The sequence below is a fragment of the Pundamilia nyererei genome, unplaced genomic scaffold (genome assembly GCF_000239375.1).
Source record: "Pundamilia nyererei isolate P.nyererei 1_Seehausen unplaced genomic scaffold, PunNye1.0 scaffold02154, whole genome shotgun sequence".
NCBI classification, from domain to species: domain Eukaryota; kingdom Metazoa; phylum Chordata; class Actinopteri; order Cichliformes; family Cichlidae; genus Pundamilia; species Pundamilia nyererei.
In genome coordinates, this window is record NW_005189555.1 from 3,978 (window position 1) to 5,583 (window position 1,606).

Genomic DNA, 1,606 nt, shown 5'->3' on the forward strand with positions numbered 1-1,606 from the left:
TCTATATGTCTCTCTGTGTTGGTCCTAACAGTAACTATTACAATTGCTTAAAAAATTACAAATCACAAATCTTGCTACATGTGCTTTAAAATCAAACGCACATTCCCCCGTGAAGTGTGACATTTGTAATTTGGGTTCTGTTTGGAAGTACTTAACCATAATTCAACACAGTTTTTATTTTATTCCTTAAATAAACAAAGGGGTAAAAATACTTAGGCCAAATTTATTCTTACTTTTTAAATTTGACTTTACTAATTTTGTAGTGTGTTGTGATTCTTAAGAACCTCTTCAGAGATTCTTTGATTTCTTGTGTCTGAAGAACATATATGATAGGGTTCAGCATTGGAGGAAAGACTGATGTCAGAGACAGGTTTATGATTCTGGCATTTGGCTCTATGTTTGCGCCTAGAGTAAATGTGATTAATATTGGGAGGAAATAGATTGCCACTAATGAAAGATGAGCTGTACAGGTTTTAAAACCTTTCATTCTTTCTCGAACTGTGGCTACCTTAGCTAAAGCATAGCCTATACTCAGATAACTCAACAAAACAATTGTAAGAGGAAGCCAAAGAATAAGAGCTGGCAAAATCCAAGCAGTTATATCGCTGGGTGTATAATCATTGCATGCAAGCCGGTATATCTGACCATGGTCACAAAAAAAGCTTTTAATAACAACTGATTCACAGAAAGAAAGCCTTGTAAGAAGGCCAGTTGCAATGAGTACAACAATAATGACAAACACCCAGAAAGAGGCAATTAAACAGAACATGAACTTGTGAGTCACCTTCAGTTGATAATGCAGTGGGTAAACGATCGCCATAACTCTGTCATATGACAGTGCAACCAGATTTAGAGCTTGCATTGAAAGGAATACATAGCAGAAAAACAGGAATGTCAAGCAGTCATTATAGGAAATGTGGGGGTGATTAAACAAAAAGATATCGAGAACCTTTGGCACCATGGCAGAGTTACCTAACAGATCAACCAATGCAAGATTGAAAACTGCAATATATTTCGGTGTTCTTAGATTGTGATCCAAATATATTGCAGCCATGACAGCTGTGTTTGCCAGGACAGAAATAATATAAACAAAAAACAGAAAGGCATAATAATATTTTATATTAGGAATGCCAATAAATCCACTTATAATGAAAAATGCAGGGCGCAAAAAAGTAATATTTTTTCCAAGTGCAGAGTTGAAAAGATCCATTGGCAAAAAATCTTACAATCTTATATTGCCTAAGCTCTGATAATGCAGACAGCAGTACTGCACATTATGATTCTCTTATGCAAACTGGAGTACCCCAGATGAAGTTCTAACTATCTGCAGATCCCCTCAGTGTCTCCCTTAAGTGTATTGTACACGTATTCCAAAAAGGCCTATGCTTTTAAACCCATAACTACTAACACACATAGGTGTTTGTGTGTGTGTGTGTGTGTGTGTGTGTGTGTGTGTGTGTGTGTATTTTCACACACTATAGTTTCCAAATGTAAATGTTTTATTTTATTTTCTTTGTTTGATATAGGATTTTAACTTTTCAAGCTGTAGGCTCTGTTTCTCAGTTCTACTTTTAAATACTCTAGGAACCACAAGTAAGCCACAGAC

At 35.7% G+C, this 1,606-nt stretch overlaps 1 protein-coding gene across 1 annotated transcript; it reads right to left on the reverse strand.

Moving 5' to 3' along the window:
• Positions 1–229: 229 nt before the first annotated feature.
• On the reverse strand, positions 230–1,210 carry LOC102209933 (olfactory receptor 1500-like). Its single transcript, XM_005755617.1, has one exon. It carries the CDS (start codon positions 1,208–1,210, stop codon positions 230–232), a length of 981 nt encoding a protein of 326 aa, XP_005755674.1.
• Between the last annotated feature and the right edge of the window lie 396 nt (positions 1,211–1,606).